This window comes from Dasypus novemcinctus, chromosome 14 (genome assembly GCF_030445035.2).
Source record: "Dasypus novemcinctus isolate mDasNov1 chromosome 14, mDasNov1.1.hap2, whole genome shotgun sequence".
In the NCBI taxonomy this organism is placed as follows: domain Eukaryota; kingdom Metazoa; phylum Chordata; class Mammalia; order Cingulata; family Dasypodidae; genus Dasypus; species Dasypus novemcinctus.
The window spans coordinates 86,979,184-87,002,978 of NC_080686.1; the positions used below are offsets into that span (position 1 = coordinate 86,979,184).

Sequence of the window (23,795 nt, forward strand, 5' to 3'; positions counted from 1 at the left end):
GGGAGACAACAATGAACATAAAAGAATGTTCAAATCTATAAAAAGTTGTAAAGAAGAAAAGAATGCAGTTGAAGAAAGGAAAATTTCTTAAAATAAATGAGATTTTCTTTTAGGAGTCTGAGCTAACAAATAGGAAGAGTTTCAACACAGGTGGGAAAGGTACATAAAGGAGAAGTTGTAAAGCAGACCCCAGAACTAGATGACTGACTGAACTAAAAACCTTTAAGGATTCTTACAACCCTAAGACTGTAATATATACTTAATGTTAATTCCCCAGCTTATACAACTTTCAGATATACCAATCAACTATTAAGTCAGAGCCAGGATATAATCTGGCTCATTACCAACTCTTTAACCTAATTTCCTTTTACTCTGCTCTAACTATTCTACTCTGGCCTTCTTACTATTTTTTTCAAACATGCCAGAAGACACTTCTGTCTGAGGACCTTTGCACTTGTTTCTTCCTCTGCCAGGAATTTTTAAATATCTCAGATACTCAAATGGCTTGTTACATTACCTTTTTCAGGTCTTAGCTTAAATGTTATCTTCTTACTGAAGCCTTCCCTGGCCTATTTAACATTGTACCCAGGCTCTGTTGGCCCATCTAAATAAATTTTTGTGTTTTTCCACACTTTTCACAAAATTGGTTTGCACAGTTTTCAAAACATTTTTTAATAGGAAGATAAATTAAGGCATTCTATTAGAGAAATACTGATGGAAATCCTACTCAGTGCCATGGTTCTAGGTACTAGGAATACAGCAGTGAATAGACAAAATGCAGACAAAAAATAAGTAAATAAAATATACAATATTAAGCAAGTGTTATGGAGAAGATTTGAAGGAGAGCAATATGTACTTAAAATGTACATATTCTTTGACTTAGCTACAGCTATTAGACTTGAGGAAGTAATGCTAGGAAAATCCACACAGCAATGTTCATACATATTGAAACATAAGAAGATATACCAAGCGTATGCTATGGACCAGTTAGTGGTAATACCATAGTTTGATGATGTTTTTTCATAATCTGTAACAAATATTTCCACAACAATGTAAGATGCTGATGCAGGGATGATATATGGGAATTCTGCATATGTGTTGATTGTGTTGTAAGCTCACAACTTCTCTACAAAAAATTAAATCCATGAGGCTTACTGTAGCAGATCAACAGACAAAACTGACAGACAAAATACATATCAATAGGGATTTGAATAAATAAATTATGGTAAATCAATATAATGGGAAAAGCCATGCAGCTCTTAAACATAATGAGATTTATGGACTGAAAAATACATAAGATATATTGATAAGTAATGCAAATTGCAGAAAAGTAAGCATCATATAATCCCATTTTTGTAAGAGGAAAAATGTATAACGTAGCCTGACATGCACTCTGCTTCACTGGGCAAGAACGTATATCAAATGATTTAACAATGGCTTTCTTTGATAAGAACATTTTTATCATTATTCATTTCTTTAGTACTAGAATTTTAAAAATGAATTTTTATTATTTTGGTCTTAAGAATTCTCTTTATAAATATAAAAATTTTTCCCCATAAATTACCTCCTCTGGCAGGGTAGAATGGGGTTTGTCTGAAGTTGCAAGTAGTAAAACTGGAGCAAATGAAGGGATATTCTGTAATAACGTAGTAAACGTGGCTTTGAGTGTTGGTCCAACTATTTCCCACCATAAGTGGATATGGGGGACATACACTATACTTGGTGCTGTTCTTTTAGCTTCACGAATCACCTGGGAGAGAGAAAAAAAATTACATTCAATTAGCACATTAGTGATGCTAGATCTATTAGTCTGGAACAACGTTTACTGTCCCAGAATTACCTGAAATCCTCAAGTTTTTAAATGCTTCCTATAAAACATAACAACCCTGTTTTAAAAGTTTTGTAAAAGTCTCAAATGTTTGGAAAACATAGATGCTCCAAGTAATTAATAAACAGTTCAAGAAATCTAGAAGACTTTCTATTATGGTAACCAAAGTTAAACAAAAAAATATAGATATAAAACATTTTATATTAAAAATTAAGTATAAAAACAAGAGCAAAAACAAAACCAGAATATGTGAGTACATACTTAATTAGCAATCACTATACCAAGAACTTTACTCATTTAACTCTCACAAGTTATTTTGCAAACCAAAACAAGGCAGAGAGATCTTACCACTAAGTGGTGGAATTGGGGTTTGAACTCATTTTCTTTAATGACTAAGCAATTATGTATAGTTCTACTTTGTAAACCTGAAGAAATCAGAAAAAGAAAACACAAAAAACACAACACAAAAAGAACGAGATAATTCTTTACTTCCTATAGAAGACTGCTTTGCCTTCCAAAGAGCTTATCTGCCTAGGCAAGAGTGAATTACCTGGGCGCATGTTTCTTCAGGGGATGTAGAACTGACTCCAAAAAGAACAGGAATGTCTAATGTATATACTGTAAATTTTTCCAAAGCATGGATAACAGCTGGTGCCAAATGAGAACCCTGCCCAAATCCTGGTTCTCCCACTATCAATATTCTTGGTCGAAAAGACATAGGTTGGTGACAAGCATTTCTAAAAAGAAATTATTAAATTAACTTTCAGAAAAACTGAAAATTTTAATTTTTATCCCAAATTACCAATTATGAACTTTCATAAATCAAAGTTTTGTCTACAAGGTTGATCAATCATAACAAAATAGTTGACATTTTCAAGAAACAACCTCCATATTTTTTTTAGGAATAGTTTCTACAGTATAATTTCTACTATAATGAGACATATAACAACAACAAAAGTTCTAATAATTTAACCTTCAAGAAAAGCAGGTTGATTACCATATTTTATCTTTTTTACAACCCCATTTAGTTTTAGGGAATTTACAAACAAAAAACCTCATTAGCAAGGAAAAGATACCTATTCAAATGAAGAAAATTAAAATTTTTTTTTGCCTTATTAAAGGATTTCTGACAAAGTCCATTTTCATATACTGATGGAACATCATCATCACTGTATACCAATTCACTTTCTAGCAGAGGGTAAGAAATATCTGTAACACAAATTTAAAAATTGTGCATTAGTAAATTTTCTGGATTGCAAAGCAAATGCTTATATAATGCTTGTTAGCAAATCAGAATACAATAAAAACTCTAAACTGCATAGATATGAAGAAAAAGTAAATATGAAAATATATTCCAAACTTAAAATAGGTTAAGGATAATCCGTGAGAAGAAAATTTCCCTCAAAAATCCCAGATAAAGCACAACCAAATTCCTTTCAAAAGGGCCAATTACAAACAAACAGTTCTGGAATGTATAAAACATTTAGCTTTATTGATTATGAAAACTAACTTTAAATGGTCAATTTTATACCTGAATCTAATGCTTTATTTGTTCCAATTTCTGCATGTGGAAATACTCTCCGCACGGCTTCTAAGATGTTGTGAACAGTGCTTTGCAAGAGAGGTTTCACAATGGTGGATAGTGCCTGTCCAGGTGATGTTACAGCTCTTTGGGAAGCTGGTATCATCTTTTGCATAGCTACCACAAAATCTTTAGCTGAGATATTAATTGAGGAGAGATCTAATTGAAGTTTCTCACTAGTGGTATAGATCTGTGGATAGCGTCGACGTAGAGCACATAAAGCAGCTTCAGCACATATTGACTTAATATCTGCACCACAGTATCCTAGACAAAGCAACCAAAATATCTATTAGCACGATCATGGTTTAAAGAAATTAACTCAGTCTAACAATATAGTAGCAAAATCTTTAGGAACAATAAACACGTTCTCTCATTTACCCAGTAAACCAATATGGTGGTTATCACAACTAACAAATCAAGTTTTGTGAATGAAAGATACAAGCAGTAAGTATAGCATCAGGGTCAAAAGCAAGAGTTTAAAACCCAGAAGGACTAGACTCTAATTTCAGTTTGTCATTTATGAGATGTATGATCTTCAACATTCCCTGATGACCAATTTGCCAAATGTCTCCATCTAATATTCATGCCTTTGTGAGAAGAAAATATGACACAAGGAGAGGTGAGAAACAAAAATACTATTTCTCTTTAAGCATAACCTTGGTAAGACTACAATTTGTTCCATCTTTAAAATGAATAAATTTTAGTTAACGGCTTCAAACAATGTTTACCAACACAATTTTCTGCTAGCTCTTCTAGAAATATGTCCAGTGGTTTAGGATTCCAATCCCTTGTGTGAATCTTCAGAATTTCTTTTCGAGCCTACAAATAAAAAAAATTTAATTTTTCAAGTTAGAAAAGCTTCAACTTAAAATGCTTTTATGTGAAATTTTAGCCAACTATTCTTTAAAAAAAATTGGCATCAACAAAAATATCCAAAGATGAATACAATGAAAATAAGAAAAACGATGCACTGGTAAGAATTTTAGGAGCTTAATTACATCATAAAACAGATCTGCATTTATAGGGCCTAAGTCCTATTCATCATAAATGGGAATGAGAGAATTAAATAAGTACTGAACTATTGTTAATTCTTATAGATATTAAAAGCTGTTTGTAAGAGAAGTGATAGCGCTATCCCTATTTCCTTGCTTGGTATCCAAAAGATTAAACGACTTAAAAAAAAAAAAAAAAAAAAAAAAAAAAGAGTACAATTATATGATGATGTACATGAAAAAGCCCAGCAAAAACTAAGGATTGTTTGCTCATAGATCATGAGTAATGAACTAAAATAAAGTCACATAATTTTATGCTAAGCTCAAGTTGAAGAAATTTTATGAGTATTTTTAGGGAGGCATTCTTATAAATTTAAAGAAAAAATGATCCCCATTTGAGTTTTTTCAATAATTACCTTTTAAGATCATGATACAAAACTCAAGAAACTTAAGACTTTGCACAGTCAAAACACCAAAAGGCAACATATTTTGCCAAAGTGTTAGGTGACTTTAAATTCTTACATCTTTATCAGGTAGGCTAAAAAGGAATTCTCTGTCAAAGCGACCAGGTCTTCGTAAAGCAGGATCTATAGAATCTAGTCTGTTAGTAGCACCAATGACCACAATTTCTCCTCTGCTGTCCAATCCATCCATAAGAGCTAGTAAGGTGGAAACAATAGAACTAAATTTAAAAACAAGAAAGAAGAAATTAATCCATGGACAAAGATTATATCACCCAGTAATATTTCTTCTTTTAATAAGTTTTATTTTAATGTATTAAGACCATGAACAAATTTTCTCAGGGCATTCTCACTACCTTCAATGGATTTTTAAAAAGTTTGCAAAATAACATATTAAATACTCAATGAAGAACACAGATAGTCCTTAGAGCACCATAAATGGATCTTGAACATCATTCCATAAAGCATAATTTCACAAAGGAACTTGAGAGTTCCCAAAGAAGGATGTGACATCAAAAATAAACAGTACCAGGTAAAACAAAGAGCATCTAAAGATTATAAAATATTCCATTATGTACACATTATCAAACCAAGGATCGCCAAATAAAGAATATATTCAAAACATTAAAATAAAAAGATTTTAACTACTTTTAAAAAATGGAAAGAGAATAATAAAGTGATCTCCATGTTTTAATCATCCAGTTTCAACAATTACCAGTATTCCTTTTCTTGTCAAGTTTTTAAAAAAAGCAAACTTTAGACGTATGATTTCATGCATACTTTCTTCCTGTATGCATTTCTGAGTTAAGGACTTACAAAAAATAGAACTTCACAATATCATTACCCCCAATGTTAATAATTTAACCTAATAATTATATCACTTAATATAAAATTCCTGATCGCCTCAAAATGTCTAATTTTGATGTGTTCAGGCCAGAATTCAAACCAAGTCCACAGAATCCATTTGGTTTGAAGTCCCTCAAATCCGCAGCAGTTTCCATCATACACACTTTCTTTTATTCCTCCATGCCATTTATTTCTTCAAGAAATGGGATCATTTTCTTGTAGTATTTTTTCCCCACATCCTGGATTTGCTTCCTTGCTATATCCTTTAACTTGTCCCTCTATCCTTTGTATTTCCTGTAAACTGGTAATTAGATCTAGAAGCTAGATAGATATTGGTTTAACTGTCTGGGATACAGTATTTCATAGGAAGGTACTAAGCACTTCCTATTTTATCACCTCAAGAGGTACAGTTTCCAACTTAAGACTGACCAGTAGGTTCAGATAAGGTGTTATCAGCTTGCTCCAACCATCACAGTTCCCTAGCAACCTTTTACCGTTCTGTTTTAGCAGCCATTGATTGTTGTCTAAATCAGGATTATTCAACCTTGGCAATAATGACATTTTGGGCCAAATAATTTTCTCTTGCAGGGAGCTATCTTGTGCACAGTAGGATGTTTAGGCACCCCGGTCTTCAACCCCAAATGCCAGTAGAAACTTTCCCTACTTGTGACAACCAAAAATCATCCTATGGAGAGGATGTGGCTCAAGCAGTTGAGCGTCCACCTCCCATATGGGAGGTCCCGGTGGGACCCCAGTGCCTCCTAAAGAAAAAAAAAATATCATCCTTGTTTGAGAACCACTGGTTTAAGCCATTATATAAGGGGTTGCAAAATAGTTATTTCCTAATTGAATCATTCTTTTCCTATTACCCGTGATTTTTCTATTAGCAATAACTTTAGGTTATCAACTTTTGAGCTTGATTTTTTCCCCCTTTATTTATATTAATTTCCAGAGTGATGAGTCAATGACTCAGCAACCAAGAGTAATCAATTAGATTTTTTAAAAAAGTACAAGTAAAAACCGATTGTTTTTATGTATTTGATAGGTTCTGACCTATTGCAGTCGTCATTATTTCTGATGCTCAAATTTCCCCTTTGGCCAAAACGGGAGTCCATTCAAAATTGGTTCCTGTGTCATTCTAATAGGACCCTAGTAGTCTGGCTGTTTCCTTGTTTTCAGGTATCACAAGATGTTCTACGCTTGTCTTGCTTATTTCCTGTATCAACCCAGCAAATGGCCATCTCTCCTAAGAGACCTAGAATTTAGAGACCAGGTTCTAGATGCTATGGGCACTAATTTCTACTGGATTGACATTGCTTTTAGGCCTTTTAAGTGTCCAGAACTAGAAGTCCTTTTTTCTTAAAAACAAAACAAAAAACAACACCCACCATTATTATTATTTCCAATTGAATGTAAATACTTGAAGGCTTTAACTTAAATTCTTGTATTTCATATTTGCAATCTCTCTCAGGCTGAAATCTTGTTTCCCAATGACATTCACATAAAACATTGAAGGTATTATGTTGAATGAAATAAGCCTATGTTCTAAACACTATGATTAACACATGGAGTTAAACTACAAAAGACAGGTTAGCAGGAAACAATGTGAGTGGAGAAGGGAGAGCTGATGCTGAATGTATGCAGAATGTTTAATAAGGTTGACTTAGTGTACAGAAATGGATAGAGCTGATGGTTAACACCTTACAATGAGTGCAACACTGCTGATTTATAAATGTGACTATGGCTGAAAGGGGTAGTCTAGGGAGGTTAATGTCCACTGAAAAACAGGAAAACTTAGGGACTTAGAGTGATTTTGGTGACAGACAAGGACTGTGGTTAATAATACAAAAATATTCCTTTATCACAAGATACTATGAATATGGTGATACATGGGAAAAATACAACTAGTGTTAACTTATAGACTACAGTTAATAAGTTAACAGTAATGTCACAATTACTTTTGTAGCAAAGGCAAAGAAGGTACTATATCAATGCTAAAGTTCAAAAAAAGAAAAGAATATGGGATTTAGTTTTATGAGATGTGAATATGATCAAGTATTTTGTTTCATTTTCTTCATTAACAAGAAGAGCTTTTTCATGTAATTTTACCGATCTATATTGACTTATTCATCTTTTGGAAACCTGGAGAAACAACTGAGTCTGTTTTTAGGATTAAATAAGATAAATGTGCTTGGATAGGACTTTTTAAAGTAACGCCCTAATTTGTTAAGCTCCTTTTTCTCCCATAATTTGTGACACTCCCTTTTCTATGTTATTTTATTTTTTGAAGCAAAAAGGTTTGTGGTGCTTTCTTGGCCCTCAGGGTATATCCCAAAATACAGTAAAAGATGAATTTCAAAGATACTTGAAAATATTCCAAAAAGGCTTAATTTAACGAAAAATGTTTACTTTGCCAGATTTTCAAAGTCTTTGGTAAAAATATAATTTGCATGATAAATTTAATATAAGTATACTATAGATTTATATCTATAGATTTTTTATCTATATCGATTTATAGCTATAGATTTTTAAATATATTATATCTATAGATTTTTATTTATAGGTACAGATAAAGACTTATATCTATAGATTTTTATATACATCACATTATGTATTTTTATTGCCTACGGAGTAAAAAACTTAATGTCCTCAGTTTGGCCCACAGGGCAAAAAGCTGGTCTATAGCTACTGCTCAAGTTGTTTCTCTCAGCTATCTACCTTGAACTCTTGGCTTTATTAACACTACACCACTGGCAGTTTCCTCAAACACCATGTTGTTTTATGCTCTTAAGGTCAGACACTTGCCACATTCTCAATGTGGCCCCTACTGCTCCCACTGGGCCTGGCCTGCATTTTCATTAGCTTTTCTGGTTTGGTTTGTCACATTTAAATTTGCATGACAAGTTAAATCTTCTGTAACCAAGACATTTAAAGAATCCCTCAAATGTTAAAAAGGAAATAAAACATTTTTTTCCTGTTGAAAACTGAAGAAAAAAGGAAAAAAAAAAAAAAAGAAAACCTTACCACCTAAAACAAATTTGTTCTTCTTTTTCTTCTCTATGTTGGGGGCCTCTATCCCTCATTTAACATTCTATCCCTCGTGAAACGTCAATATAGTTGAAAGTAAAGGAAGAATGGCTGAAGTGCCATCAAGAGATCTTTACCTGTGAATTTGATCCTGTCTGCTTGATCGTACTGGAGCCAGACCATCAATTTCATCAAAGAAAATAATTGATGGACGCATCTGGTAGGCCTAGAAAACAAGTTCAGTGGGCACATGTTACACAAAAGGTCTCAAATATGTAAGCGTAATAGAAACAATTTTCTTTCAAATTATTAATACTTATCAGAATATAACTTATAAATCTAAATGTAAATTCAAGAAACATACTTTTTAAGGATTTGGACTAAATTATAATAACATACAGTTTAATTTTATTTGCATTTTCAACTGGAAATATTCAAATCCCCTATTCCACTGGTTATACACCTTAGATTTCATATAGCAATAGCTACTGGTCACAAAAATAATATCTATTAAAGACTAATTGTGGAAATAAGGCAAATAGAAAGCAGTGACACAGCCTTCCTCCATATCAGTATGGGAAAATATTATTTAGTAACCTCCATAGTTAAAGTAAAGAAGGAACCTCAGTGAACTGCAACAAGAGATTTAAAAGCGTCGAGCAATATGCCTCATCAGATCAGAATGTATTATGTACAATGTGTGGTCAATACAATCTGGGATTTGAAAGTGAAAGCACCCCAAGATGGAACTATTTTTCAACCTGCACATTGAGACATAACACACTACTATTTTATAAGTAGTAAAAGTACTGTATACTATGAAATTATCACTCTCTAGGTATGAGACCTAAGACTTCAAAAAATTTAGATTCAATGATTTCTTTCTCTTCTATCACAAAACTATTCATTGTAGTTTGGTGTTATCTTGACATAGAAAAGAAATCATCTATAAAGGTTTTATATTTCCTCCAATACTTTTGATTCTATTTCTATAAAAAGTGATTAAACACAAGATTTATCTAATATGTACACTTACTCCTGCACTGATTATAGAACTATCTAATACATGTGAATTTTAACATCATACCTGATCAAATAGCAATCGCAGCTGTCTTTCAGATTCCCCTACCCATTTACTTAGACAATCAGCACCTTTCCTCATGAAAAATGCTACTCTTTTGTCCCCTTGACTGCACTCATTGGCAAGTGCTCTAGCAACTAGAGTTTTTCCAGTTCCAGGAGGACCATAAAACAAACAACCTCTGTAAAAGAATACATAATTTTTAGTACATTAAAAATATTTTCAACAAAACTTAAAAGAAACAACTGAAATAGTTTCATTCCACAAAGTACAACTTAAAACCTTGCAATTAATACAGAAATTAAATAAAAGTCTGTGTTTGAAACACATTTTCTTTTACTCATTCATCACTTAATTGTATCACCTTATCTTTCATAGAAGTCATGCTTAAAAAAACTTAACAGTTTACTTTGTGACAGTTAAGCAATTTAAAATGATTTTGGGTCAAAATTATTCATTGTTCTTCGGCTAGAACTCAGAAAACTGGCTATACCCTTAACTCTTCATAGAAATTAAGAGGGTACAGAAATAGAAGATGTCAGGGATTAAGTTCTACCAAAGTTATATGAAATAATCAATTTCAGAAGACTAATCACTACTTTTCAAAAGAAACACTTAAGGAAGATACTAGAAAACTAGAAATAACAAAGTAAGAATGATGGGGGGAAAATCACAATAGATGAAATCTGTTAAAGGCAAAATAGAATCTAAAAAGAAAAAATGAAAAGAAACGAACATAATAAAATCCATAAGGGAAAAGACAAAGGAACTGTTAAGACTAAACAATCAGACAAACAAATGGAATAGAACAGTCACCTCAACATACAAAAGCCAAAGCAGGAAAATTAAAAACATATCTATTGAGCCAACAATTTTATTTCTGAGATTGTACCTCAAAGAAGAAATTGAGGACTCATACAAAGAGGAAGCAATGAGATGTTCATTATTGAAGGTTATGATATTGAAAAGTTAGGAGAAAACTAAATGGCTAGTAACAGGCTCAGTTAAATAAAATGTGATGCATCCTTACAACGGAATACAATTCAGCTTTAAAATGAAAAATAACATCTTGTGAAAATGTCAGTTAACACAATCATGTAATTCCATTTTTATAAGAAAAAATGTATGTTGGAGGGAAGAAAATGTAGAGAAAAAATTCAAGGCATTTTGTTTTTCATAAATACTTAAAATTACTTTAGTTAGGGACATTCAACATTTCCTATAAAAATCAAATGCCACTTAATATCTTTGTGATTAAATTTAATTTAAAATTAAAACTATAAATTAACAAAGTTCACCAATGTTTAACTGTAATTGATTTATGGTACCTTACTTTTATAATGTAAAGGTAAAAATCCTAACTAATTTTAACAAATTAATTTAATCAATATTTCCATGTTGGGTAATTTGGGAAGAAAAATTATGTAAGCAAAAGGGAATCAGGGACTAGGATTTTGAAGTGGGTTAGGCATAAGAACTTTGAAATGGGTAAGGCAGGGGGAATAGATGTGGCTCAGGCAACTGGGTGCCCACCTCCCACATGTAAAGCCCTGGGGGTTTGGTTCCCAGTGCCTCCTAAAGAAGATGAGCAGATGCTTCAACCTGCAGGGAGTGAAAGTGGTTCAAGTGGATGGGCACTCACCCCCGACATGGGAGGTCCCAATTTTGGTTCCCAGTGCCTCCTAAAGACAAACGAGCAGACATACGAGGGAGCCATCTTGGGGAACGGGGAGAAAAACAAAACAAAACATGTGTGTGTGTGTGTATATATATATATATATATATATATATATATATATATAAATGGTTAAGGAATAAGAACTAGGAAAAAAAGGAGACAATTTTAAAAGTAAGGTGATGAAGGTTATCAGGAATAGAAGGGAGAGTTTTTGCTTAGTGCGGATAAGGTGTAAATGAAAATTAATCAGAGACCCGCCCTGAACAAGATGAGCCTTCTGACCAGGGTTGTTCCCCCAGAGAAGCTTTGAATAACCACCAAGAACTGGGAGAAACATCTTTTTCAAAGTTTCAGCAGTTAAAAGACTACAGTAAGAGCTGAGTGCCAAAATAAGAAAAAGGTCATTTGGGGCAGAACCCATTGATTGTACACTTTGGATGAATTGTATGATTTATATCAATAAAACTGATTTGTTAACAAAAAAAAAAAAGTGGTAGGATCTTTTGGTACCCTGGCTGTCTCCTTCTCTACTCCCTCATCAAGCTTGGTGCAGAGGCCCACACCTCCAGTTCTAGATGGAGCAGAGTAACCCTCATGCACATACTGGGAGCATGTAGGTCTGTGACAATCTGCCTGGTAGCAGCTGAAGGACTGAACCAGCATACTTTTGTGGACTTACATGTTTTCAGAACTTGCCCTGCAAATAATGGCAGCTCACAGAGCTCTTCTACAGAACAATCAAATAGCAGCTGCCTGGGGAAAAGGTTTACTGGCTGTAGAGCTTACTGTGCAGTGCCTGGAACTGAGAGGAAATGCTTTTCACAACAGGAGAAAGGATTTATGTAAACAGGGTAATTCCTAGGGCAATTGCTCAAGCACAAGATGCATTACACAGAAAGGACTGGGAGGATTTGAAATAGAGTCCTCACAAGATGCATTACACAGAAAGGACTGGGAGGATTTGAAATAGAGTCCTCACACAGGCCAATCTGCAAGGAATGGGAAAGGTGTTTTCATTTTTTTTCTTTTTTCCTACCCTGCCTTTCTTTTGGCTAGCTCCTGGCATTCAAAGAAATCTCGGTCATGATACAGCTGACACATGCTTAAGGACCAGACACCTCAGAGCCTAAATTCCAAAAATAACATTAAAATATCAGCATGGAGAAGCGGATGTGGCTCTGGTGATAGAGCTTCCGCCTACCATATGAGAGGACCCAGGTTGGATCCCTGGGGCCTCCTGGTGAAAAAGAAGAGAAAGCGTGCCTGCACGGCGAGTCAGTGCCCATGCGAGCGCCTGCGTGGTGAGTAGTGCCTGCGCAAGTGAGTCACGCAGCAAGATGATGATGCATCAAAAAAGACAAGGGGAGAGTCAAGGTGAAGCGCAGCAGAAATCAGGAACTGAGTTGGCACAATTGACAGGGAACCTCTCTCCACATCAGGGGTCTCCAGGATCGAATCCCACTGAATCCTAGGAGAAAAAATGAGACAACACAGACAGCAAAAACAGCAGGGAGGGTGGAGGGGAAGGGGGAAAAATAAAATAAATATTAAAAAAATAAGTAAAAGAAAATATCGATATGTCCAGGTTTTAACAAAAGATTATAAAACATCACAAAGAAACAGTGATGGCACATGCAAAGAAGAGTAAAGCATTAGGGGAGGACAAGGCCTGGGGCATACTGGACAAAGACTTAAAAAATGGTCCTAAATATGGTCAAAGTACTAAAGCAAAACACGGACAAAGAACTAAAGGACATTAGAAAAATGAATGATAAACATGAAGAGATTATCAATAGAGAGACCTTAGGAAAAGGAACCAAACAGAACTGAAAACTAAAGTTAACAGAAAAAAAAATTTCTTTGAGGGATTCAAGAACAGAGGAATCAGTGAACTTGAAATCAATCAGTCTGAGTAGAAAGAAGAAGAAAAGTGAACAGTCTGAGGGTCCTGAGGATACCATTCAACAGTAATTCAACAGTATATGCACTATGGGAGCCCCAGAAGAGAGAAAAAGGGAGAGAGAATCTTCAAAGAAATAATGGCTGAAAACTCCCCAAATTTAACAAAGACATGAATACGCATATCCAAATTGATCAATGAACACCAAACAGGATAAACCCAAATAGATCCACACTACACCATATTATATTCAAACCGTTGAATGCCAAACAGAGAATTTTGAAAGTCACAAAAGAAAAGCATGTGTCATGTACAAGGAAACTGTAAAAGATTAAGTGCCGATTTCTTATCAGAATCCATTGAGACGAGAAGGCAGTGGAATGATATATCTGAAGTGCTGAAAGTATTATAAAAAATTGCCAACTAAAAATTCTATATCTGGCAAAAATATCTTTCAGTGAGGGATAGATTAAGACATCTCCACATAAACAAAAGGTGAGAAAGTTTGTTACCACTAGACTGGTCCTATAAAAAATGCTTTATAAAGGGAGTCCTGCAGCTTGGGAGGAAAGGATGGTACACAATAAATAGAAGCTACACAAAGAAACAAAGATTTCCGGTAAAGGTAATGAAATGGATAAACATAAATAACAGAATTTTGAAAATATCAGAGACTGCAAAATCACTGAGGCAAAGGGTACCATGGGCAGGGGCCAGGGAAATGGGGAGTTAATGCATAATGAGTTATGGTTGGTGATATACTGTTTGGTGATAGACTGTGGTGAAATAGTACAACATTATGAATATGATTAATCCCACTTAATGGCATACATGGGAGTACATGAGATGTATATATGTTTCCATAATAATAAAAAAAAAGCAGCTAAAGAGACAATAACAAACAAAATAGGTAATTCTGGATAGGATCTAACAATGGAGGTTCAAAATGACATTAATTGGACATATGAAAAAATTGGAATATAGACTGTAAACTTCCTATCAATGTTATATTATTTGAACTTGATAACCGTACTTAAGGTGGATATACAAGTGAATATCCTTGCTATTAGGAAATATACATGGAACTTATAGGTATTCAAGGAGCACGATGTATACAACCTACTTTAAAGTATTCAGAAAAGAGAGAGATGGATTGACAGAATTGGGCCAAGTCCCGCTGCCTGGTAACCATTTTAAAAAGAGCTTTACTCTTCAATATTAATGGAGGGTCAAGGATCATCAGACATTTAAAGAAAGCCTCTAACAGCAAAGAGAGGCCAAAACAAAAGATGAGATTTCTCCAAAGATACACAAATGGCCAATAACACATGAAAAGATGTTCAACATTATTAGCCATTAGGGAGATACAAAACCAAAACATTAATGAGGCAGCGGACTTGGCCCACTGGTTAGGGTATCCGTCTACCACATGGGAGGTCCATGGTTTAAACCCCGGACCTCCTTGACCCGTGTGGAGCTGGCCCATGCGCAATGCTGATGCACACAAGGAGTGCCGTGCCACGCGGGGGTGTCCCCCGTGTAGGGGAGCCCCCATGTGCAAGGAGTGCACCCTTTAAGGAGAGCCGTCCAGCGCCAAAGAAAGTGCAGCCTGCCTAAGAATGGCGCCGCCCACACAGAGAGATGACACAAGATGACGCAGCAAAAAGAAACACAGATTCCCGTGACACTGACAACAAGAGAAGCGGACAAAGAAGAAAAGATGCAGCAAATAGACACAAAGAAGACAACTGGGGTGGGGGGGAGGGGAGAGAAATAAATAAAATAAATCTTAAAAAAAAAAAACAAAAAACATTATTGAAGTATCACTTTTGGTGGTTTGGAGCTGTGTGTGCTCCACAAAAACACGTTCATAAACCTAATCCATTCCTGTGAGTGTGAATCCTTTATAAGTAGGATCTTTTGATGAGGATCCTTCAATTAAGGCATGGTCCACCTCAACAGGGATGGGTCTTAATCCTATTACTGGAGTCCTCTATATAAGAAGAATGAAATTCAGATAGAGAGAGAAAAAGCCATAGATGGAATAACCAGAAGCTGAACATCAATGGAATCTGGAAGAGAAGGTAAGGCCAGGAGAGGCTGCCACATGCATTGCCACACGACAGAGGAACTCAGAACCAAGGATTTTCAGTCATGAGCCCAATAACACCATAGTCTTCTGGGAAAAAGCCTTGCCTTAATGATGGCTCAAAACAGGGAGCCACTGAACCCCCATTGTTTAAGCCAGCCCATTGCATGTATTTATCTGAGCAGTCAAGGAAACTAAAACACCTATTAAAATGGCTATTGTTAAAAAAAAAAACAAAACAGAACAGAAAAAAAGTGCCAGGAAGAAATTTAGAGAAATAGGAACCGTAGTACATTGTTGGTAGGAATGCAAAGTGCTACAGCCACTGAGGAATAGTTTGGAGGGTCCTCAAAAAGTTAAACACAGGGGAGTGGATGTGGCTCAAGCAGTTGAGCACCTGCTTCACACATGAGAGGTCCCAGGTTCAGTTCCCAGTGCCTCCTAAAAACAAAAACAAATCAAAAACAAAAAGCAAATCAACAACAACAAAAAAACCAACTCAGGGGAGTCAATGTGGCTCACTGAGTGCCACCTTCTCACATAAGAGATCCTAGAATCAATCCCCAGCCCTGGCACCTCTAAAAAGTAAATAAATAAATGAAATAAAATAAAATACAAAAGGTTAAACACAGAACTATCATATGACCCAGTTCTTCTAGGTATACATCCCTAAAGAAATGAAAAGCAGGGACTCAAACAGATATTTCATACACCAATGTTCATAGCAGGAAGCATTATTCAGAACAGCCAATAAGTAGAAGCAACTCAAATGTCCATCCACAGATGAGTAGATAAACAAAATGTGGTATATACACACAATGGAATATAACTCAGCCTTAAAAATTAATAAATTCAGAAACACTCGAAGACATCATGTTGAGTGAAGTCAGACATAAAGAGACAGACACTGTTTGATTTCACTTACATGAAATAAATAGACTATGCAAATTCATAACAGAATACAGGTTACGAGGAATAGCAGGTGAGGGGGAGAAGGGGAATAAAGTTGAATGCATAATAGGCGTAGTTTCTGTTTGGGGTGGTGGGAAAGTCCTGGTCATGGATGGTCGTGGGGGTAGCACAACACTGTGCATATGATTAATCCCACTGAATGGTATGTTTGGGAGTGGTTGAGATGGGAAAATTCACCTATATTTGTTTCCACAATTTAAAAAAAGACAGTAACAATTAAATGTAATACACAATATTAGACAGAATCTAAGAATACAGGAGAAAAGGTTCAAAATAACATTACTGGGACATATGAAAAACCTGGAATATAAACTTAAGCTTTATATCAATGTTAAATTTCTTGAACTTGATAACTGCACTTAAGGTGGTTACATAAGTGAATAGTCTTGTTCTTTGGAAATGTACATAGAAGTATTAGGTGTTTAAAGAGCAAGATGAACCTACTCTCAGGTGTTTAGGAAACTGACAAATGGATGGACAATTATAATGATACAGCAAATGTTGCAAAATTCTAAAAGTTGGTAGATCTGGGTGGAGGGTATATTGGAGTTCTCTGTATGGGTTTTCTATTATTTTTCAACTGTCTTGTAAGTTTGAAATTCTTTCAACATAAAGTTTAAGAAAAAAAATTACCTTGGGGGTTGAATTTTGAATTTTTCAAATACTTCTGGATAAAGTAAAGGGAAAACCACCATCTCTTTTAGAGCTGCAATATGATTAGACAGGCCACCAACACTATCAAATCGTACCTGGTAATGGTAGGGAAACATTGACATTCTTAGATATGAAGTTAAAATTAAAATGTCACCTAATCCACAACCTGTACCTAATCCATACAGAGTTAACTTAGTAACAGTATTTTACTTGTGGCCTGAAGATAAAAAAAAACAAAAAAATTACACATCCAAGAGGTTAAAATTTTTGACTTAAAAGCACATACACACAACTTGTTTATTAGCTTTAAATAAAACAATTGAACAATATTATAGTTCAAGTATACATCTCAAACACAGTACTCACTGAAGAATCCAGTTGCATTGGATCAACATCAGCAAGGCTTGCTCCGATTTTCATTCGATCTTTATAAATTCCTTTTAATTCATCTTTCCGAAAATTAAGGGGGAGGCACCTATTAAAAAACAACTTTTAAAGAAACTACCCATCAATATACCCCCTCTCCAAATTCCATGTTAGATTATGGGAATTTTTCCTAAGAATTAAAAAAAAAATTAAATCTCAACTGGAACAATCATGAGAGTATATATTTCAATGTCCTCATTTTATGCATAGGTGAGGGAACTGAAGTTCAAAAGTATATTTTAGAAATATTTATATCTGAAACTCCCTCATTAAGTAAAATGAAAATGTTATCAAGATATCATGAACACTATAAGGTAATCCATCACAGAGAAGTCAAAGATAATGTTGATATACGTTATAATGTTCATGTCCAAAGAATATAGAACATTTACTACATTTGCCAGACACACCTTTAGATGCTTTACATGTAAATTCATTAAATCTGCACAACAGTCTTAGGAAGTAGGTACTATTATTTTCCTTATTTTAAAAGAAAACTGAGGTACAGAAAGGTAAACTAACTTGTCCAAGGTCACACAACCAGAAGTGGCAGAGCCAGGAATCAAACTCAAGCAGCCTGTCTCTGACCTACAATAACTCTGCTATATTACCTCTCAGCAAAATATTCTGTGTTTGGCGCCATACCCATCCTCTCAGGCAAGCAAGAAAGTATCACTACTTTCTTACCTACTTTCAAAACACAGTTATGGTAAGTTACAAAGAAGATACCTAGAAAGCGTGCTTATTTTACAGATAAAAAACGAAAATCACTTAGGTCACTACTCGTATCATGTTCTAGGGTACTAATTAGTACCATGTACTAATGTGTACTTGTACCAGAAAGTCTAAGCAAAAAATGACTGCATCTAAACACAAGTAAAAGCACACCATGCTCAGAAAAGACAATTCTTGCTTGCCCCAAAATCCAAGAGAAATTTACACTGTGAAACCTAAGTGGACAAGTATTAAATTGTGGCTATTTACTGAGTGTTTCTTAAACTCTTAATGATATGACAATATAAAACCCACAAGATTAATTCCACACTTCTATGAATGAAAGAAAAGAAAATCCAAGTAGTTTATATAAATACAGATTTCAGGTCATCTAACCTATTGCTGTCCAATAGAAATAAAATGCAAATCACAAATGAAATATCACTGACATGCAACCAATACTTTAAAAACTGAGATACATTACTGTTTTTTTTGCACAAAGTCTTCAAAAACCAAACGTGCATTCTTTACATGTTTATGTGGCTAGTGGCTACCTTCCTATACAGAGCAGATCTAATATGATACAAGGATAGAGCTAAGAATACAAAGAATGGTTGGTTTGCATGTCTCTTTAACTATTACTTTCCATTTGCTTTATCAAGGATTGTTCTCTAAGAATATTTATTAGAATCCAAGCACTTTTGATCCACATTCATAAAATGGGAAGAATTCTTGCCTTATCTACTTCATAAGATTATTGTGAAAGTCAAATGAGTTGGCTAATAAATGTGGACTTACACTGTAAAGAGTATATAAAATTTAAATGAATAAACCCTTCAATTTTCCTCAACAGTTCTACAATAAGAATGCATTGTTTTAACCAGAAAATATATGTGGGGAAAAAACCTTATTTCCTCAAGTTAATGTTTATTAAGCACCATTTTGAGCTACATAATTATAATTATTTTCTAAGAAAACTGTAAGTTTTAACTAGCTAGTAGTTTCAACTGTGGTTATTTCTAATGGTACAACATTCTAGTTGATGCCTGTTATGTAATTTTTAAATTAGGCAAACCGTATACATTCTCAAATTAACTAGCTTTCTCACAACATTCAAAAAATATCTGAGAATTTAAAAAGGCATTTACCTGCCAAGAGATCTATTACGGCTCCTTTTTCTTCGCCTCTCAAAGTGTTGCTCATCTTCAGAAGAGGAAGAGGAAGTAGAGTCACTGCTATGGATGGCATGCCTTCGCCTAAAGGAAGGATGAAAACTGAAATCATAATGAGGGAGGGCAGGATAAAAAGGTGCAAGACCCAAACATCAGAAATACCTAGTGAATCAAAAAACCTTATCATAAAACTAAAATGTCTGCTGAGGGAGTGGATGTGGCTCAAGCAGTTGAGCATCAGTCAGCCTCCCACAAAGGCAGTCCTGGGTCCATTCCCAGTGTCTCCTAAAGAAAACACAAACGACCGAAAAACAAGACAATGAGCAAACAGACAAGGGAGCCATCTCGGGGGCTGGGGTGTGTGATGGGACAAACCAAAACAAACCACTAAAATAAGCTTTGTTGGCTGATCTTTTGAAGTGAAGAAAAGACTTGGATAACTGAGAGGAAAGGTAAAAATGACAGGAAGCTGTGGGAAAGATTATCCATCAAATGTTCATTAAAAAGCATTTGTTATACATAATTTCATATCATAAATAATTTCATGTTTGGGAGAAGACCACCTATTTTGAGATGTCAGCCTTAAAAGGAGAGAGCATGAGGTTTTTATATAAACCAAAATCAATCAGGAAAGGTTAAAAAAAAAACAAACAATGCTGGCAAACAGTGACAAATAAGATGGTCCTTTATCTATAGCATATCATCAAATGTAAATTCACAACTCTGCCACTTAACAGCTATATAAATTCGGATGAATTACTTAACCCATATACAAAACCCTCAGTTTTCTCTCTTACTAATAGCAATAAAATACTATCAAATTCTTAGGCTGGTAGTATTAAATAAGATGCCAAGTGCAACACGTAATACAATTTTTTTAGGAGGCACCAGGGATTGAACCCAGGACCTTGTACATGAGAAGGAGCAACTCAAACAACTGAGCTACAGCCACTCCCAAAACAAAAACTAATTTAAAAAGTCACTTTCACCTTTAGACAGTAGCAAGAGATCCACACGAAAAATTTAAGACTCTGGCTAGGAAAACCTTTACTCATTCTAGTGGATCAGTGTTGTGCTTTTCCTGAGTAAAGAGTGCAATCATGGTAAGTAGTTATTACCAAATATATAAAAAATGCACAATCCATTATCTGCATATAGTATGCCCAGAATTGTGATCTAAAAAAATTCTGAGAACAAGTTTTTCCATTACTCAATCAATAAAACATGATCTGAAATGGCAAGAGGCAAATTTATAGTCTCTACCCCACTTACTATGCTTATTCATGTTTTGCAATATAATTATAATTTATTGACTATGTGGTGCTGGCCCCAGACACCCTTGAAAATGCTAATGTTATATACTACATATTGAGCATGTAACTACTGTAAATTATTTTTTAAAAAACCCTCAATTCTGAAACACAGAGGGCCCCAAGGGTTTTTTCCTCTCTTCCCCTCCCCCTCCCTGTTTTGTTTTTATTTTTGTCCTGTCTGTGTCCATTTGCTGTGTGATCTTCTGTATCTATTCCTCTTTTTGTCTTCTCTTCTCTTTCTCTTCTAGGATTCACTGGGATTCAATCTCAGGGACCTCTGATGTGGAGAGAGGTTCCCTGTCGCTGAGCTACCTCAGTTCCTGGTCTCTGCTGTGGTTCACCTTGACTCTCCCCTACATCTCTCTTTTGTTGAGTCATCATCTTGCTGCATGACTCACTTGCATGGGCAGTGGCTCACCGCACAGGCACTGGCTTACCACCCAGGCACTCACGTGGGCGGCTGACTGCATGGGCACTTGGCTTGCCACGCGGGTAACTGGCTCATGCTTCCTCCTCTTTATCACCAGGAGTACCCAGGGATTGAACCCGGGTCCTCCCATATGGTAGGTGGAAGCCTTATCACTTGAGTCATATCCACTTCCCCACCAAGGGTTTTGGATAAGGTGTTGTCAAAACGTAATTTATTAAGAAAATAATCCTCCACGCACCCATCTACCCAAACATACTAAAGACCCTTTTGGTTATCAGTCTGAATCTAAAAATATCTAATCTGAAAGAGTTATTTTATGTTACCGTTTTTATTACAAATAGACTCTTACTTCACTACATATTCATAAAATTGAAGACTAACTTTACAATTAATAAAATGGAATAATATTTATTGAGTGCTTCCTGTATTTCATTTGATCGTAATTAAAACACTGCACAAGTAGATATTAGTAGGCTCATTTTATGGTCAGGGCCAGAATGGCTCAGAGGTTAAGTAACTTTCTCAATATATCAAAATTAGTCACATGGCGTCAGAGCTCAAACCTATATCTGTTATTCAAGGAATCTACATTCCATACTACACTCTACTGGTATTTTCAAGTTGTTTATTTTATAAACCAGTCAAGTTATAAGCAAACAGCAACAAAGTGTTTCAGACTAATACAACATTTCCAACATTTGATTTGCAAAGAAAGAATGAAAAAAAAAAACAAAACATCAAAGCATACTTATAACAAGTACATATAGCACACAGTATATACCAAACAGTGTTTTAAATGCTTTACATATATTAACCCATCTAATTCTCACAAAATTATAAGGGTAAATGCTATTATCTACATTCTACAGTTCAAAATGCTGAAGCACAGATAGAGTAAGTCTCTAACCAAAGGTCACTAACAAGTAGTAGAACTGAGCTCTGAACCTAGGCAGTCCTAGTCATGGGTCCAGATTCTTAATGACTTCACACTGTAGAATGACAATTATTTCAGTTTAAAAAAGATTCTAGGGGAAGCAGACTTGGCCCAGTGGTTAGGGCGTCTGCCTACCACATGGCAGGTCCGCGGTTCAAACCCCAGGCCTCCTTGACTGGTGTGGAGCTGGCCCATGCACAGTGCTGATGTGTGCAAGGAGTGCCCTGCCATGCCGGGGTGCCCCCCGTGTAGGAGAGTCCCACACGCAAGGAGTGCACCCCGTAAGGAGAGCCGCCCAGCGCGAAGGAAAGTGCAGCCTGCCCAGGAATGGCGCCGCACACACGGAGAGTTGACAACTGGGGGAGGGGGGGGGGGAGAGAAATAAATAAAATAAATCTAAAAAAAAAAAAAAAAAAAAAAAAGAGATTCTAAATACATATACCCACATCCACACATCCATCCACTCTTTCTTTCCCATTTTACTAAAAACCAATGAAAATTCTGGTAAAAACCAGAACTGGACCAGCTCTTTGACCTAACCAGAGCTTTTAGTTGCCAATTCTAGTTCTTTGACAAATAGACCCATGAGAAGACAGATAAGGGAGTATTCTGAAATATTAGTGGAGCAATTGCGCTACTGTGTTACCTAGTAAGTGGTTCACAGGGGCTAGGCCTGTCCCAGAAACTGCAGACTGCAACTAAACAACTTTAGATTACTAGAGTTTACAACCACAAGGAAGAAAGAGAAATCCTGTTCAAAAGAAGCTTTCTTGAAAAATCCTTCACTGTGGTTGCAAGGTTTCTTGCCTATTTTTTCCAAGGATACTTACAGCAATGCTTTAATGATTCTTTGAATATGTGCTTTGTTTCCATGCCTAAGTATTTCAAATCATACAGGAACTATAAACAGAAGTTGGTCTTTTCAAGAAAAAGTAAAAAAGCTAAGCAAAATGATTATTAGCATTGTCAGAAACAATGACACATGTTCAGAACACTTTGGCAAGAAAATTAAAAAACAAAGGAAAACAACTTTAAAGGGCAATAAATAAGTCAGATAATAGGAAGTGTGCCAAGGAGGTGGAAAAACTGGTATCCTCATATACTGCTAATAGAATGTAAAATGGTGCAACCACTTTGGAAAATGGTCTGGCAGTTCTTCAAAGCATTAACCATAGTTACCACTTGACCCAGCAATTCCACTGCTATGCATACATTCAGGAGAAATAAATACATGTCCACACAAAAATTTGTACATGAATGCTCAAAGCAGCATTATCACAAAAGCAAAAAAGTGAATAAACAAAATATGATATACATACAATGGACTATTATTTGGCAATAACTAAGTACTGATACATGGTAGACATGGATGAACTTTGAAAACATCAAGCAAAGTGAAAGAAGCCAGCCACAAAAGATTCCATTTATATAAAATGTGCATAATAGGCAAATCCATAGAAATAGAAAGCAGATTAGTAGTTGCTTAGGCCTGGGGGCTTTGGGACTTAATCTCAAGAGTACATGTGGGGAACACATGTAGCTCAAGTGGTTCAAGACCTGCTTCCCAGGTACAAGGCCCAGTTCAATCCCCAGTACCTTCTAAAAACAAAACAAAAAAACAAAAACAAAACAAAACAAAACAAAACAAAACAACTCTCACTGGGGAACACATGTAGTACAGTGGTTGAGCACCTGC

General features: G+C 35.2%; 1 protein-coding gene across 2 annotated transcripts in view; it reads right to left on the reverse strand.

The window, feature by feature from the left end:
• ATAD2 (ATPase family AAA domain containing 2) overlaps nt 1–23,795 on the reverse strand; it is a 76,953-nt gene that overhangs the window by 20,900 nt on the left and 32,258 nt on the right. For both annotated transcript variants that reach the window (XM_058275992.2, XM_004469470.3), the window contains exons 9-19: nt 19,399–19,506; nt 17,477–17,585; nt 17,090–17,205; nt 9,824–9,998; nt 8,874–8,962; nt 4,925–5,084; nt 4,139–4,229; nt 3,360–3,674; nt 2,905–3,037; nt 2,379–2,565; nt 1,565–1,750 (exon numbers count right to left, since the gene is read on the reverse strand). In XM_058275992.2, the coding sequence (XP_058131975.1) occupies nt 1,565–1,750; nt 2,379–2,565; nt 2,905–3,037; nt 3,360–3,674; nt 4,139–4,229; nt 4,925–5,084; nt 8,874–8,962; nt 9,824–9,998; nt 17,090–17,205; nt 17,477–17,585; nt 19,399–19,506 (1,669 nt within the window). The remainder of the gene's footprint in view (nt 1–1,564; nt 1,751–2,378; nt 2,566–2,904; nt 3,038–3,359; nt 3,675–4,138; nt 4,230–4,924; nt 5,085–8,873; nt 8,963–9,823; nt 9,999–17,089; nt 17,206–17,476; nt 17,586–19,398; nt 19,507–23,795) is intronic.